Source organism: Mus musculus, chromosome 8 (genome assembly GCF_000001635.26).
Source record: "Mus musculus strain C57BL/6J chromosome 8, GRCm38.p6 C57BL/6J".
Classification (NCBI taxonomy): domain Eukaryota; kingdom Metazoa; phylum Chordata; class Mammalia; order Rodentia; family Muridae; genus Mus; species Mus musculus.
Genome location: NC_000074.6, coordinates 56,082,822 through 56,098,470, shown reverse-complemented (window position 1 = coordinate 56,098,470; position 15,649 = coordinate 56,082,822). Strand labels below are relative to the sequence as shown.

General features: G+C 34.0%; 1 protein-coding gene across 2 annotated transcripts in view; it reads right to left on the bottom strand.

Annotated features, from left to right (window-relative positions):
- The window catches only part of Glra3 (glycine receptor, alpha 3 subunit), a 189,653-nt gene that overhangs the window by 31,600 nt on the left and 142,404 nt on the right, over positions 1 to 15,649 (bottom strand). For both annotated transcript variants that reach the window (NM_080438.3, NM_001368774.1), the window contains exons 6-7: positions 13,220 to 13,357; positions 9,273 to 9,487 (exon numbers count right to left, since the gene is read on the bottom strand). In NM_080438.3, coding sequence (NP_536686.3) covers positions 9,273 to 9,487; positions 13,220 to 13,357 — 353 coding nt within the window. The remainder of the gene's footprint in view (positions 1 to 9,272; positions 9,488 to 13,219; positions 13,358 to 15,649) is intronic.

Below are 15,649 nucleotides of genomic sequence, written 5' to 3'. Positions count from 1 at the left end.
TCTGTCTTGTGACACAGAGGTAGAGGAAATGCAGGACACTGTGGTTGTCAATTGGGTGATTAATGGGACAGGCTTGAGGGGGCATGGGTCATTTTGGTTAAAGTTCAGTAACCAGAACTATTCTGGGTCAGCCTCATCTTAGAAGAAAGCAAAAAAAAAAAAAAAAAAAAAAAAAAAAAACCTGCCGTTTCTCAGGTACCTGGAAGAGGGAGTGAGTGACAGACAGAGAGGTATTTTCTACTTGTTATTCTAAAACAAATTCAAGAATCGCCACTAGCTCAGAAGTTATGATATTTTGAACAGTAGAAGGTAATAGTTTCAGAGAAGCATCACTGAAGAGCCAAACACACAGCCTTCCAGGAAACGGTATGACGTATGGTGGCAGTAAGTTTGTTTTTGTGATTGTGTGCATGTGTGTGTGTGTGTGTGTGTGTGTGTGTGTGTGTGTATGCAATGTAACTATGTTTTCTATAGCCACACTGCCAAGTAACCATAGTAAGTCAGTAGTAAGGAATGAAAATCCCCAGGGTCACAGCAATGCTGCCACAGAGCACATTTTGATCTAAGGAACACAATTTTTAGGAGAAAGAGAATAAAGGCAGAAAGGCTACAAGCTATTCCACCCATGAAATGACTTTGAGCCATGTAGTTTCAGAAATCAGAGAGTGAAAATATAAAAGAAGAATAAGAGGAGGAGAGAACAGGAAAGAGTGAGAAAGAGGGAAAGAGGAAAGGAGACAGAGGGAGAGAAAGAATAATGTACTTCTAATCTTAGAAGGCACTGATCACTTTGCTAGCACATTCAACCCTGTTCCAGTTGATCACTCATTTGTGGATTTAGTCCTGAAATCATGTACTCACTTGCTGATCCCAAGTGATAGATTGTATTTATCCCTATAAAATAGTTCATAAGACCATACTCTTTTATAAGATTTTGATAAGACCACTCAAGAGCAGAGTTTTACGTGTTGTTGACTGACAAACACATAGTGGGAACTATACTGTAGGTGTGGAAATGTGTTAAGATTAAGAGACCTGCCAACACACATGCCTTTACTGTAATCTACTAAGGTGGTCAAACGCATTACCATGAGGCCAATAAATTCCTATGCTACAGCTCATATATACCATGTGTTAATGGATGAACATATGTTGGATGTGACTTAATAATCACTATGTAGACTAGTGCTTATCAGATATTTCCACAAATAGAAATTTAGGTTCATTGAAAAGCTTAAATTTGAGACTAGGAAACTTACATGATGGTAGTAGTGCATGCCTTTAATCTTGGCACTCAGTGGGCAGAGGCAGACAGACCTCTGAATTTAAGGTCAGCCTGGTCTACAAAGTGAGTTGCAGGGCAGACAGGGAAGCCCTGTCTTGAAACAAAACAACAAACAAACAAACAAACAAACATCAACTAAAGCAGAACCCAGCCTAAGTCTCACAAAACTCATGAGAAAACATCTGTAAGGCAAATTTCCACAGTTCATTTAAGAGTGATTGTTTTGTCAATTTTTTCTCATATCTAAATTTGCTTACATATTACAGAACATTGCAGTGTATGCCTTTGGGTAAGGTAATTTGTTCTTCCTCTAATGGCAATCTGTCTTGGGAGATTTCCCCAGTTTCAGAAATGTCACTGAACAATGATGGATATGTTTGACTGTAGAATAAGCAAGTGACTCAGACACACAGACAAATGTGTTTCACAAAACTTGCTGGAAATCTGTGTGCTGCATTGTTTGCTTGGGTTTTTATTTCTGATCTCTATGGATTTTACTTACTTCTTTTGCTTATTCATCAGCATGCAAGATCCGGCATAAACACTTACATTTTGTAATATTTATAAGGGAACTATCACTCTGAAATGCATCTGAATGTTATCTAAGTTCAGGGATAAAGTAATTACAACAAATGAAGAATAAGTGGTGCTTTATAAAGTCGCCCGCTAAAGGAAATGGAGTTGGTATTGAAATAACAAAAGAAGAGCGCTAGGCAGGGATGACAGTGAGCAATATATAGAGCTTTGACATGCTGGGAGTTTTAACCCATTTCCCTGGACGATGACTCTTCACAGCTTCACTGATGCCCTACTCATTCGGACTATACATAGACCTATAGTAAATCCACTATGCTCCTATGTGGCATTCATCACACACATAAAGATTTTCACTTTAAGAGATAAAATTCAGCAGAGAAGCCTGCCATCCTTGGTTGCGGTTGCGTTGTTTCTAGCGAGATGGGCCATCCTTCCAGATGCCTAAAGAAAGGGCGAACAGGGAAAGAACAAAGGAACTCGAGGATCGCAGTTACCTCTGAGTCCAGATTCAGGTGCCCACGCTTTACCTTTCATCTATAGCTTGTGACTAATGCTTTTTAACATTTACATGAAAAGGTAAAATAAATCTAGATGTCACCAGAGATGTTTCTTGGGAGGATGCCATTAGACTTCCTGGCATGCATAATATAACTCTTGACCTATTCATTTGAAGTGAAATTAAGCGTGTGACTTCTCGCTCCGATCTTTACATGCTGGAGATTTTGCACTCTGCAGCTGCCTGCTTATTACGATCATCTTTCATTCTAATTCCTTTTACTCAGGTGTCTAAGAGCATTATTTATGACTTCAAACTAGAATCATGAAGACAGATTTCGCCTGTAAGGGCTCTTTCTTTAAGCACTGATTTTTGAAGCAAGGTCTTTCTTTCAGCAGAGGTTTAATTGTACATGTTTCTTTTATCATTTGGAAAGTTCATATATATGTTTCTGAGATACCCCCATACATGTATATGTACATATTATATGTACATGTGTATGTGTGTGAGAGATTTTTAGATAAAATAGTCTTAAAATTACATATGAAGTTTTTGCTTTTTAAATTTAGTTTTACCATAAAGTCATGGTATAGTGCTGTTATGAAAATGTAAACTTGGGAATTCTCTCTTATCCTTAAAAATGTATACATATGTGTATATGCACGTATGCATGTAATAGTAATCCATAGAAGAAGTCCACGAATTTGAAAGAGAGTAGGGAGCAGGGTTGTATTGATGGGTTTGCAGGGAAAAAAGGGAAGTGGGAAAGGCTGTATTTTATAATCTCAAAAATACAAATAAATAAATTGAAAGACAGGTCTGTCTATATGTCAAATAGAGAGAAAATGTTTATTAATTTTATTTTTAGGTGTATTACAATTTATGAGGCCTAGTAAATGTAGCAAGATAAAAGGACAACCACGAATACCCACCAATTCATCTTATTATAGGACCTATCTAAATTGTAGACATTATATTCATAAGATATTTTTATAGTAGTAATAAAACTTTTTACCTTAGTATGCATTGTATAATATGCATTTAATGAGAAAGTTTGGGGTAAATCTTGCTTTCATTTTCTGTGTTTTTCTTTACTCTCTTTTCCCAAAATAAGCATCTATGGAACATTAATATTATTAAAGTAAAAAATTAAATAATTAATTAAGTATACTGGTCTCATTCAATTGAAAATTCAATTTAGAAGATTATATCATAATAATAAAGCCAAAATGAACTCATGTATGTCATATTTTTTCCAAACTTGATTGAAGAAATATCAATTAACTATATGTTGAGTTTAAATTGTAAGGAGAAATCCCTGCTAGATTAGCTTTCCAGTGTTAAAAGAATAAGAAACCCTGAATATTGTTTGCTCCTCTCATTTTATAGCTACATGTCAGGAACATAACATGAATGTCCTTAGTTCCATAGGTCTCCAGAGAAACCAGGAATGCTAAGCACAGGGGATTGTCTTTCCAATGGGACAGATGAGAAAGCTGAGCATTGGAGATGATTAACAGCCTGGTGAACTGTGTCATCTGCTGGGCTAGGCCATATCAAGTTCCTATAACCAGGACCAAAGGTGGCTTGACTCATAGCCAAAATGACATGTGTGCTATCTACATGATCAAGACCAGACCAGAGCCTGAGGCCCTTAAGCTAGTATAGGTAGCCTATCTGTAGAATCTATTTTCTTAGAAAAAAATGACATGCACCCTTAGTTGAGTTTCAATAAAATCACACATCTTATGCACCAGAGATTGTATTACAATGGGAAACATTTTTTTCCAGGTTGTACTGGGCTTAAATACATTGAGAATGAAGCACTTGGCACTAACTCCGAGAAATCTGCTCCAGGTTGACAAAGTCAGTTTGTTCCTGGGTTTTCATTCATTTCTCTTCCCATGGTTTGCTTCCCTATATAACACCTGCAAGGGCTCCTTCAGCAACAGATTTATAATTTACTCTGTTTAAATCCACAGAGTATTGTTTTTTAGATCATTAAGAGTATGTGTTTCTTGTGTTATTAAAATAAAACAGTAAGTATAACTCCTTCTTTATTCTTTCAGTTTAAACAACCCTGAATGCCAATATAATCTAAGTACTAAATATACATATATTGATTCAATTTCAGTTTATATTAGCTATATTTATTCTTATACTTTCCAAGATCCACTGTTTTCCTTCTACCATACTGGAGATAAATGTAAACTTTATATTCAGTTTTGTTATTGTTTTGTGGTACTCTGGAGAGTAAACAGAGAAATAGTAGTAAAGTATAATCCAACCGAAGTTTCGTGCTGCAACATAAAGTTGAAAATGCTTTTTAAAACAAAATATTGAGTAAACAATTTAAAAGCATTTGTTTTTTAAATGTGCATGTAATACCCAGTGGACACACATATGCAGCCTTAGATTCTGAGGATGGGGATGCATAAGTAAAGCTTTGTTCTCTCCGCGCTACACTTCTGGTGGGTTTCACAATGAGAATGAACAATGAGAAAAAGAACTGAAACCCTGGGCTCCAGCTACTGTCCCTCAACCCTTAAATACTCTTTAGTCTTGAATCTGTAATCGGTGCTGCTAGAGGCTTCTGGGCCTCTGTCACAAGCTTAGTTATTTAGACTTTCAAGTGCTCTCTGTCCTTCTATGGTTAGCAGCTTTTTGTAAATAAGAAAGTGGGAGTGGTCAGGATAGTAAGAGAGAAATCTAAACAGAATCTTCCTCTCTTTCTCTCTCTCTCTCTCTCTCTCTCTCTCTCTCTCTCTCTCTATCCCTTCTCACCCTTCAAGCAATTTTTCCAAAATATATATGAATGAACTACAGTGTAGTGCAAAAAAAGACACAATGTTTTAGCAGAGAGCATTATGCTTGAAATCATTTCTTTCCTTACTTTGGCAAAGTTTCCTTGAGTGTTGATTTTGGATTTGGCCATGGAACTTGGTATAATTTGTGGGATCAGAACAGAAATGGATTATATGTCCACCCACACTGAACAAACATTTTATGTGTGTGTGTGTGTGTGTGTGTGTGTGTGTACCTGCTTGCTTTCTAGTTTCTGTATACTCCCAAGTGGAGGGCATGGGACAGTTGGCTGGTAACCATAGTTACTATATGATGAGGCAACCAAACCACTTGACAGTCTAAACCCAAGACCAGTCAAATACAGGCAAGTCCAGACCAGACAAAGGTCATTCAAGTTCTCATGTGCAAGAAAAAAATTATCCAAGACTCTTAAGGTTTTGGTGTTATTTATTTAAATAGAATTGGTGCAATGAAATAAAACTGAGACAACCCTTGAGCCAAAACTCTCATTATTTTGTTTTTAGAGTTCAGGTGGACTTTCAACCTACATATTGTCTTACTCTTGCTGAGGTTGCACTGTGGTGGATACAGATGTGTGGTAGAAAAGTACCTATTACCCATCATTATACTTTAGAATATAGAAGGTTTTAGTTGGTAGTATCTGAACTAGATAGTAAATTAAAATAATGATGAGTACCAACTTTTCTTCCATCAATGATTCAAACCTATTCCTCTTAAGGATGACTGGTTTCCTATATTTGAAAAAAAAACCTGATGACACACTGTTGGGATTTGAGTTTGAGATAAAAGTCTTTGAGTAATTTTGTTTTGCCTTTAAGCAAGTAGACCTATTTTGTACACAGCTCGAGTTGGACCAAGGGGAAAATAAGAATGGAACCTTTGAATGCCCCCCCTCATTTTTCCCCCTCCTATTTCTGGGCATTTATTCATTCTTGAAAAAAATCGTCTTGTCTATTTTCCTGTCCCTTTTTCACTCATGAAATCAGAGGCCTAGATTTCCTGGTCATAAGCCCGGGAACTCTTGGGCTTCGGCAGTTCCATGTGTCAGACTTGTGGAGGTCTCAACATCAAATAAGAACCTATACTCATCCTTTCCTTCATCCTGTGTTGGAAATGACTTTCCTGGCACACACCTGGATACCACCCTTGACTTCTGCCTTTCCTTAATGCTACAATGTGCCATTCATAAACACACACCTTTTCACTTCTAAAATTCTCAAACATACTTACTACCTTTACCTCTCTTGCTACCCGTCAGAGTTCTTGTCCCTGCTTTCTCACCCATGTATAGCATCATAATGATCACGCATCTTAAATATTTCTTCAGGTTGTCCTACTAAGTTCTAATTATTAAAGAGAACTTTTATGCTGTCTACAACTTGACCCCATAATCATTACTACTTTTGTTCTTCTCATTTACAATAAATTCCAGTGTGGAGAAACACTTATCAACATAAACTGTCTTGAAGCTTTGCTGTCAATAGATTGCACACACCACCTCTTCTGACCAGTTGATGTAGGTATTGTCGAAATGAAATTAGTTCAGAATGGACCACATGTGTCTTCTGGCTTTGCGATATGATATGCTTGACTTAGCACGACTTTGAACAAGCTAAAACAACTGATGATATAAGAGAATCTTGAGAAGCCAATAATACTTTATTATATTGAAGTTCATTTAAAAAATACTAGGTTATTGTTGGAAACTTTAGATATTTTCTTCAGATAATAGATATTTCTTACAAATATTCTTATAAAAAGAAAATAATCTTAAGGAATGACCTAAATATATTCTAAGATTTTTTTTTCTTTTGAGTCTTTAGTAATTTCCAAAAATCTTTTATTCTGCTGGAGATATACTAGCATACAGCTGATGTAAAACACTAAACAGTTATTGTTAATTAATGATTTATTATTTTTCTGGCATTTAATAACCCAGTGTTGTTATAATTTCTGAACTGAATTTGTATTCTACTTCCTAGAATGTAACAGTGGTTATAGATTGATGGCCAATGTCACACTCCAAAGGTTGATTTTTGTGAGCTCTTTGAAACTGCAAATGGCAGGGAGGAATCTGTATTTTTAGGTGACATTTTCTAAATACACAGTTGAGCTCTCAAAATCTGCTTCCCTGGGCCTCAAACAAACAAACAAACAAACAAGCAAACAAATAAACAAGCCCCTACTCTCATCAGAATTCTAATTTCCAAGATATTCTGTTCTTTTGAATAGTCTGTTCTATTTTGTTAATGACTATTATTTATAATGGATGTTCTGAGTTGGCGCCTCTGAATTCTAGTATGTCTAGCTAAATATTTTAAGTCTTTTGTTATTTACTTATAAAATGTCCAAGATAATATGTCAGGTTTGTGTTGTCTTATATCATACCTGCTTTTGAATTCTGTCTATAGGTGAAAAATAAATTTCTTGTGGGACATTGTCTCTATTACAAGAATGAGTCATATAATATGAATGCATGTGTATATAATATAATTGAACTCATGACTGAAAATTTCTTCTTTCATTGAAATCCTGATGAAAAAAATGTTTTTAAACAGTCTCTCTTTTATTTGTTTATAGATGGAGAACTCTCACAGACCAACCTTTCTATTTTGCTTAAACTCATATCCACATTTTGACATCTTAGTTTGACTTTTTAAGTTTGTTTTTTTTTTTTTTTCCTCACACCTTTCAACTATCCCATTCTGGGTCTTAAGTATTTCTCTTCTGTGCCTCATAAAACCAATTAATTTATAAAATAAAGCATATCCCATTCATTTTTCTATCTGATAACATATGGCTCAAACAAGTTTTCATTTCCAGGTAGATCAGGAGTAAGATAGAAATGAGTAAATTTCCTTACAATTTGACCATGAGCTTTTTACTATTTTCCAGACCCCTTAGGGCATTCATTCACAAACTCATAAGCACTGACTATCACATTAAACAAATAAGAAAGTTTAAAATTTTTACATGGGGGATATGTTATAAAAACCAATTGATTTGGAGTATTGAAAAGGTACAATTTAGTTTTAATAAAGGAAGAAATTGTTTTAAAAGACAATAATTAATTTTTACTGAGAAAACTGAACTTTATTGAACATCAAATTCTTTCTGTGCTCTGTAACATTTGCAATGATAAACTATCTTTTAACCAAAGTTTATTTACTCATACATTTTTACTTTATTAAACAAGAATTCATTCATAGAAACCACTAAGGGGACCATATGTGCACTTATAATTTACATCAAGTAGCAGGTGCAGCATCAAACATTCTTGAGAAGCCAATAATACTTTATTATATTGAAGTTCATTTTTAAAAAATTAGGTTATTGCTGGAAACTTTAGATGGTTTCTTCAGATAATAGATATTTCTTACAAATATTCTTATAAGAAGAAAATAAATCTTTATTTCTGTCTTTTTAAATAGAAAAACAAAACCTCTTATCTTTCAGTATATTTTATGAAGAGAGAGATTGAAGCTTTCACAGACGTTATATTGTAAATAGTTAAATTCTGGATGGCTAGAATGTATCCAAATTATTAAATTAGGTAAGCACTCTTGCCTATTGACCTACAACTGTCAAAAGCCAGAAGACCAGGACACAGCATAATGGAAACCAGGCTGTAGCAACATGGAAATATGATACAGCTCTTAAAGGGCAATAATTACTATAACATTTTCCTGGAAGTAATTTTAGTAATTGGTTACAAACACATACAGCTACTAGTATTTTAGTTTATGTTTTAAGCATCTATTAAGAAAATAGTATGAAAAGGTTATTTCTGTGTATATATGTGCACACATCTATGCATTATACCAGCACTTAAAAGTACCATGTAGATCAGTTTAAATAATGTTTCTATTTTAAGCATTTAAATATATAGATATGAAAAATTCCATGGTTCTTATAATGATTGCTATTACTTAAATAAAAAAAAACACTACACTATACACTGTGTAACTAGCAAGCATCATTGATTTATAGAATATTCTATCACGTCATTTTGCAATGTTTGGTGCTTAAAAAATCAGTAACTAATAGCAAATATCTGAATGAATTTTGACCAATCTGACAACAGCATTTAATGTATGCATCCAATGCGTGTCCCCTCAGGATGCTTACCTTTGGTAAGGAGGCCCGGGATCCAGAACTCTGTGTGGTCATAGTAAGTACAGTGGTGATGCCCAAAGCTACTCTAGCTGGGGCTGCATCCATGTTAATCCAGAATGAGACCCAGGATAGAATAACGATCAGGAGGCTGGGGATGTACATCTGGATCAAGTAATAGCCCATCTGACGCTCAAGATGGAATCGCACTTCTATGCATGTAAACTTTCCTAATTGTTTATAAAATAAATGCAGCAATTAAATAAAAGTCAGATTTTGTTATGATGTCAAATAGAACTTAAGTGAAATAATAATAATTTTACTTTAAGATTTTGTTTTATACTAAAATGAAGGAACAGTATGTCACATCCCCAAATTTGGTTTAGTTTATTGATTCTTTTTAAATCTGTGCATCTAGAAACAATGTCCCAAGGGAATGGAGTCTTCTGAAATAATATGTAATCTTATTTTTATGTTCAAATAGCTTTTCATACTTGTCAAAGATCTTGTCAGTTTTTGACACTTGTTTTCATGTAGACAGAACAATACATGTTTATTGTGTAAAGGCGACCTATACTTTGTGTTTCTGGAACTTCCAAATGATTATTTGTTCAGGTGCTATTTGTTTAAAAAAATTTTGTATTTTTAAGTATTATAGGAGAAATGCAAATGAAGATGAGCAGTTTTATAAATAATACTATAAAACTAAATATGTGTCATTTTGCCTTAATAACGTTTAAGATAATTTTAAAACATAGGGAAAAACAAATATGTTACATCCACTGTTTAAATATATGTCTTTGTGCCTCTGTTTCTGCAAATAGAGGTTATGAATATTTATGTCAACATTGCTATTTCTACTCCATGGGTTCTAATTATATTCATTTATCTGCACTGCTTTGTTATCCATCCTTCAAAGAAACAGTCTTCTAAGTAATTTGATCCTTGGTTTTATTATCTATTATTTTTAATAGAATGATGTCACAAGATCTAATATTCTCTTTAAGTATCATTATCTGAAATGACCACTGGAGAAAGATATCAAAGAGCATGACTAGAAAACCTGCTGGTGTATAGCAAAGAGACTCTCCGTTGCAGACTCCTATTAACAAAACAAGCTCATAAATGATAGCAGACTGGAGGCAAGTGCACAGCCTGTGGAGGAAAATAGAAGATAGAGCAGAACTTTAAGACCTCAACAGTAGCTTGCAAGGTCTGGGGACAGTGGAGTCTACTTTTTAATATATAGCAACCAGAACCATACACAAGCCATACACAAGCCTTCTCTCAACTCATCAGTAAAATGATTAAAGATTCCACAATATCTAAAATATTTATATTTTAAAGCAATATTAAATATAGAAATATAAATTTTCATTATAAAGAAAATTAAATAGAGCAAGATTAATTAAAGTAGTTTTATTATATCAATGCAAGTCTATTAAGTAACCTTATGAAAAAATTAGAAGGTTTTTTTTTTTCGGGGGGAGGTAAGTTCTCATGATTCATGTGATTCTCAAGAAAAATAACAAGGTTTCATTACATATGTTAAAGCCATTTTATAAATATAACTAAGATGGAAAATGAAGTCATACACGATGCAAGTATTATGACCGTACATAAATGCACATATAAGTATGTATGTATGTATACTAATTGTATGGTTGTGCACATGTACATTTTTTATGAGATTGTAAAGAGAAAACTTAAACTTGGACCCAAGTGATGGAGGGAACCTCTTATGCATACATATCAAGATGAGCATACCAAACAAAGTCAGAAAAGAAGAAAGGTTTTAGATAAAAAAAAAAAAAGTATTACATAGTCCTGAAGTAGCTTTTAGATTTGTACAATTTAGTGTGTGTGTGTGTGTGTGTGTGTGTGTGTGTGTGTGTATAATTTTTCTTACTGAGTAGATCTTACTGTCACTGACCTGAGGACATGCTATTTAATCCAGTTTGACTCCAAACTCATGGATCATCTTACCTTTGCTTACCAAGTGCTGGTATTAAAAGCATGTCCCTCCACACCTAGATATGTAATTAATATGTATTTGAAAGAATATTAACTTCAATAATTTTATTTCCTTGCAACGCCAGGCATTTACAAATATGGATTTGTGTGTGTGTGTGTGTGTGTGTGTGTGTGTGTGTGTATGTATGTGTGTTATTTTTTCTTTCATATGCAGAGGGAATTATGTGGCATATGAGCCTACACTGGAAAACAACTAAAATTGGAATCTTGATTGTTGGGGGAATAACATAATACAAAGCTTAATATATGAGACAAATTAATCACATATGTGAATAGAGATATTACCAGATGTTTCTATAAGGTTTTCAGCCTTGATACTTTGTACACACTTTCATCTTTTGTATTATAGAAGTGGTAGACAACTAGGTATTCTAGAAAATTACTACCAAAGTAATTGCTTGAAGTAATCATTCATAAATGTGAGCTGTAATATCAAGGTATACAAATGTACTTTCTGCTAAGATGGGTCTCCTGTCACTATATTATCAAAATTCTCCCTGAAATGATGTCTTGAGTCAGCTATTGTTCTGTGATGAATGTGTCTAAAAAATTCACATCCTTGGAAAAAAATCTGTGAATTTCACTTTATTGAGAAATCAGTGTTTGAGATGAAGACACAAACAACTTAAAATTTATTCCCAAATCATTGTTGTCCTTATAGAATGAGGGATATTTGGCTACAGAGATAGATGCATGCAGAGGTCAACATATGACTGTAAGGACAGAAACTAAAGTGATGTATCTATAAGTAAAGAAATACCTAGAATTTGCCAGAAATAGGGAACTAAGAAAATTGACAGGGAAGGAAACTTCCCTGGAGCCTCCAGAGAAAACATAATTTTGCTAATACCTAATTTTAAAAAATACTTAGGTACTAGCGCTATGAGAAAATGAAATTTGTTTCACCTACCAAATTTATGGTCCTCTGTGATGACAATTCTATTTACCACCTCTAGAGCTTTTCTCAACATTTCCTAAAAGAAATTATCCATCCTTAGAAAAATGAGTCTAGGGTATTGCTATTGACTTGCCTGTCTTTAATTTTTCCTGAGATGTTAATCTTGTTCCTGTTTAAATATTAGCTAACACCTTCATCTGTGAATTGAATATGGTAATGTACAAAATTAGATATTGTGAGTTAGTTAAGGAGATAAGGGAGACTGGGGGCTTTATAGGATGACAACTGAGCTCACAGTTCTGGAAAATGTTGAGACCAAGATGAATCATGCATTACTGGAATGAAATGGTAAGAGTAACAGCTAATGTGAGCATGCGAGCACCAGGCCATATGTGCATCTCTGGGTGGAAGTTGTGGACAGTTAACTGGCATTTTTGTTGGAGTCGATTTATGGGAATCGCCCACAACTGTTAAGAGAAGTGAGCAGATTTCACAAGGGTACAAATACCACACTGAGTTTCTTAATTTTTGGTGTTCCTTGTTAAATATGGTATCTACTTGAGAAACAAGGTTTCTCTATCAATTCATGAAGTAACTGAAAACAGAAATTAGTAAAGTATTAAAGAGAAAATAGAAAAATAGAAATAGTGTTTTGGAATACATGAAAATAGGTTAGATAATGTCATTATTTAAAGCAAGTCTTTTTGTTAGCATATAGAGTGTTTACTTCCAAAAATTGTTCAATTTATTTTTCTATATAAATAAAGAAACATGTATAGAATCATCATTTTACCCATATTTGTGATGCTTCATGAAGAATTTTCAAGAAAAACTGAGCATCAAGCATCTTTTTCATCTCATACAAACCATGTACGATCAGACACAATGAGTGAAAAGTCCATGTATTTTGAAATTATACATTTTATACTCCATAAGCTAAAACAGTTAAAGTCAACACATTATAATTTTAATAGTCTGTGTATCATTAGATCAAAAGTCATAAGCATGGAGGAAACTTTGCAGTCCTTACCTGTATTGTAGTGTTTAGTGCAGTACCGCAAGTCCTTTTCTTCTTTCAACAGAAATTGAGGCAAAGTGAGTCCTTCAGCCACTTGTACTGGGGCTTCATCTTGCCATTCAAAAATGAGATCATTCATTGTGTACCCAACTGGATAAAATATAGGAATGTTTATAGCCACGGGAAGAAGACATGCAAGTAGAAAAAAATAGAAACCATCTAGTATAGTCACAGGGAATGAGAGGATCAGTGTGACCTTGAGTCAATCAGTTGAATAGAGCATTATCTGATTTCATATCACACCAGCCTATGAGCAGTAATGTAAGACAATGCTAGGCTCAAAAGAACATGATATGGAAGGTAGCATTTCTTCTTTCTTAGGGATGGAGACCTCTTGGATTAATTCAGAAAATTTTAACATTGTTCCACTACATTGATTTCTAAGACTACATGATAAGGCCGAATAGTCCATGGGTTGAAACTGAATTAAAGTATAAATATCTCTGGGGAAAGAATTGATGACTTATACCTTCCTTGTTTTAATCTTCTCAGCTTATTTACCTTCTTCTCTGTTTCAAATTCCAACATGAACAAAATAATCTTAAAATGCAAGCTTGTTCTATTTGGTAGAGATGATTAAAAAGAACACATGGAATAGTTTGACACAGTAGTAATTAGTTCAGAATATACTTTACAAATGAATTTTTCAGTAAATCAGCATCTTTTATTAAGTTAAAGTATTGTATTTCTTTTTCGAGGGGCTTAATGTAAACAGAATTTTGCTTTTTTCCCAGTTAAATGAAAAATTATGGAAATTTATGCTTCATTGTTATTGTAGTGGATGAGTCTAGATGAATGTGAGCATGACTGATTAGTCAATTCCATAGTGTTAGAAAAGAAAGGAAACATGATATGACCCATGAACTATGTCAGTTGGTTAAATTAGTAAATTATGGAGCTGTGTGCAGAGGAGTTTGTACAAAATTTTTGTGGAATGATTTGGCACAGATTTTGTAGATATGTTAGGCAATTAGGAGGGTAGGTCATCACTTTCCAGTCTCTCTCAGAATTGTCCAGAGAGTGGAGCCTGATATAACTATAGAGGCAATTGGGAATGCATAGTAGCATGTACTCTATGTACAGTGGGGACAGTAGAGCTAAGAGTGTTGGCAATTAAACCTCTTTAGACAGTGTAAGATTTGCCCAATGAGTTTTCACAGGTGCTTTCAGTGTCTTGGCTCATTATGGCAAGAAATATTTTGTAGAGTTTGTATAATGATCTAAGTTGAAGGGTGCCATGTCTGAATTTTCAAAAATAGATGTTCAAAAATAGATGTGTAACTACATGATTGCTCTCTAAATAAGTGGTTCTCAACCTATCCAATGTTGCAATCCTGAAGTACAGTTCTTCATGCTGTGGTGACCCACAACCATAAAATTATTTTTTGTGCTATTTCATAACTGCAATTTTCTACTGTTACCAATCATAATGTGAATTTATGATAGGTGACTCACAGGTTGGAAACTTCTGCTCTAGACTTAGTGATTGGTTCACTTATACTAGAATAACCTCTCAATGAAACCCCAAATTCATAATGATTGTATTGGTAATAAAAGAATGATTCACTTTTATTCATAATTTCTAGATAACACTCTGTTTTAGGGTGACAGAAATGCACATTTCTCAATGATCTAAACACAGTAAAATAAGCACCAATTTTATCTGCTGTCCAATGATGTGTGTCTCTTATAATTCATACAGAGAATCACAGAAGACAAAAACATTTGAGATACTTCTTGTACCAATTTAGACAGATGAATGAAAAGACAAGACAAGCCCTCTTTTTGTTTTGAAGTGGTAAAGTTTTGTATAATCATCTCTGAAAAGCAACAAGCTGCTTGAAATTCTGTGGATGTCCTGCTCTGAGTTTTCTCCATTCCATTTTCTAGGAACATATATAACTTGTAATTGTGGTGAGGAACTATTCACATCAAGTGATCTATAAATAGACATTTTACAGTTGGGTTATTGTACACTTATTTACAACTCACAGGATGTTTAACCTCGAAAGTTAAATAATGAGATGGTAACTAATGAGATGACCACACTTAAGGAGCACTTTATTGATTCTGAGAAACTTAACAGGCACTGAAGGAAACTTAATGACACTATTGCTTCAAACCTTCAAACAAACTTTTCATAGATTCTCTTCCACAGAGTTCAAAGTGTTTTAATATTCTTTCCCCTTGGATAACAAATATTTACGGAAGCTTGAAAATATTAAGGAAAATATATTGGGTAATAAGGATAACATGTTAAATTTAATTGTCTTGTATAATTCACAATGAAAAATAATTTACACAGGGAACAAAGATACTCAACTAAACTTGGCAAAAGATTTCATTTGATGACTATGATGCAAATGGCTGTCTCAATTTGCT